The following is a 2312-nucleotide window of genomic DNA, read 5'->3' as shown; positions in this document are numbered from 1 at the left end:
GTAGCCCATCTTCACCGCCCTGAGGCAAATACTGGGTGAGACCCTCAGCGCGCAGCCCAACCCCTTAGGCCCCCCACTTCAGCGCCCCCAGCTCAAGGCCCCCCATTCCCTGGCTCACGGGCCACACCTCTCGCGCATTCTCCTGGCCCACCAGTCCCGAGGCCGCCTGCTTGGCCAGACCGCTCTCATCCAACCCCAGCCCCTTCACGTGGCTGTGGGAGGCGATGCGCTGCGTCTTCGTGGTACTCTTCACCTCCTCAATCTTCATTTTGCAGACTCCAGGAGTCAAAAAACTGCAACGAGTACCACACGCCGGGCGCTCGGGTTACCATGCGGCCGTTACTAGGGCGGTTCGCAAGGGCCCGCCTTGTTCAGAGCTCCATTGGCGGAGATGGGAACGCCTCTACTTCCCATTGGCTCACGGCTACACCCATCAGGGCTGCCTGTGGGGCTCCGCCCTTCCACTTCCGGCTGTGTCACTGGGTGCCTTCCGCCACAGCTGGCGCTTCCTGCCCAGGCCTGGGGCGAGAGGTGCAAAGATTCGGGGCTTGGGTTTGGTCAGTACGGCAGGCTGGGTCCCCGCGGCGAGTTCTAATCGTGTCACCCTATCACGGCATATGGTAGTTGCTGCTGCTTTTCGGCTCCTGGCGTCGCATTTAAACGTCATACCCTTCTGCGAGGCTCTGTTAACCCATTTTGGAGATGAAGAAACAGTCTCAGAGTTTAAGCTTTAGCTTTTGGTTACTAACAAAAGTTTTTTGACTCTTCATCCATGCTTGGAATCCCTGGGTCGCACAAACCGTTAAGCGCTGGGCTGCTAACCAAAAGGGTAGCAGTTGCGTCCACCCAGAGGCTCCTGGGAAGAAAGTCCTGGTGATCTACTTCCTAAATATCCCACCAAAAAAAAAAAACCCATTGCAGTCGAGTTGATCCTGACTCATAGCGACCCTATATTGAAAACCTGATGGAGCACAGTTCTACTGTGACATACTTGGCGTCGCCATGAGTCAGTCGACTGAATGGCAGCTGGTTTAATCCATACTTTACATATCTGTTCAGGATCATCTCCATTAAGTTGTCTCCCTCTGCTTCTGCTCACCTCCACCTTTCCCTTTATTTAAATTAAGTTGATGGTGAATAACATTTTGCAGTTTCCAAAACTCTGCAGCCCTGTAATGTATCATCCCTAATACAGATAAAGCTTCAGGCTAAAAGAGGCCCAATAACCTCCCCAAGAACACACAGCAAATAATTGGCAGAACTGGAACTCCAGCTGAGGACTTCAGGCTTCAGAACCTGTGCAATCATCTTCCCATCCTACTACTTCATATAGGACAATCAGTCAGGGAAAATGTCCTGTCAAATTCCATAAGGACATTAACACTACCTGCACCATACATTCAACACCTGCAGTGAGCCAGACACTACAACACACTGGGGATATAGAGATATAATACAAGATCACACCCAAGGTGTTTACTCCCTGCTTGGGAAGTGAGATGTGCCGGGGCAGGTACCACCCAAGTGGTATGCAAACCCAGAGCAAGGGCCCCTGAATAGCCTGGAGAGCCAGGGAAGCACTGAATCCTAGAGAATGGGTGAGACTTCCTCAGAAGCAGATGGTATGTCGCCATTTTACAGATGAGGAAACTGAGGTCCAGAGAAAGGGAGGCACTTGCCCAGAGTTTAAGAAGGCTGAAGTCAAATCCAGCTCCAGCAGTCCTTAACTCTCACACCTCTTTGTACTTCTGATTTATAATTTTTGAATCTAAGTTTGTAATTATTTGCATGATTATTACACCAATGTTTGTCTCCGCCACTAAACTTTTAAGCATTATAAGAGTGTCAAGCACATTTGTGAGTTCACCATTTTAACCCCAGTGCCTGGCACACAACCTGGCTTACAATTAAGGCTTCTCATGAATTCAAATAAGGTTCTAGCCTTCCCCTCCCCCCTCCCCCACACTCACACACCCTTGAATTCATGCAATTTTGTTGCATGTATTTTATAAACTTGGGTTTATGGGCCTTGATAATGGTTTCTGTCAGTGATTGGGGTCTTCTGGCACTTTCAGAGCCTGAAAGCACAGAGGTGAGGCATTGGAAGGCTGAGCTTGTAACTGGTGGCCTGTGATTCAGCAGCCCTAGGGATATCACCCCTGGGACAGCCCACAAGTCGTTTAGCATCTAATTGGGGTATTTCTAGTCGTTACCCTTAAGTGAGGACCAATTCGTTTGGAGGAGGAAGCCTTTCCCCCAACTAGTAGTCAAAGCGACATGCTCTGTGAGACTACTTCTTTGCATATTGTCCA

At 50.0% G+C, this 2312-nt stretch overlaps 1 protein-coding gene across 1 annotated transcript in view; it reads right to left on the bottom strand.

The window, feature by feature from the left end:
* Window positions 1-419, bottom strand: part of RUVBL1 (RuvB like AAA ATPase 1) — a 51319-nt gene extending 50900 nt beyond the window's left edge. Inside the window, exon 1 of the mRNA XM_004368397.2 lies at window positions 128-419. Within this exon, the coding sequence (XP_004368454.1) occupies window positions 128-268 (141 nt within the window). The 5' untranslated portion in view covers window positions 269-419. The remainder of the gene's footprint in view (window positions 1-127) is intronic.
* Between the last annotated feature and the right edge of the window lie 1893 nt (window positions 420-2312).

This window comes from Trichechus manatus, unplaced genomic scaffold (genome assembly GCF_000243295.1).
Source record: "Trichechus manatus latirostris isolate Lorelei unplaced genomic scaffold, TriManLat1.0 scaffold00001, whole genome shotgun sequence".
NCBI lineage: Eukaryota > Metazoa > Chordata > Mammalia > Sirenia > Trichechidae > Trichechus > Trichechus manatus.
Note: the sequence above shows the minus strand (reverse complement) of the source record. Positions and strands in the feature narration are given on the sequence as shown.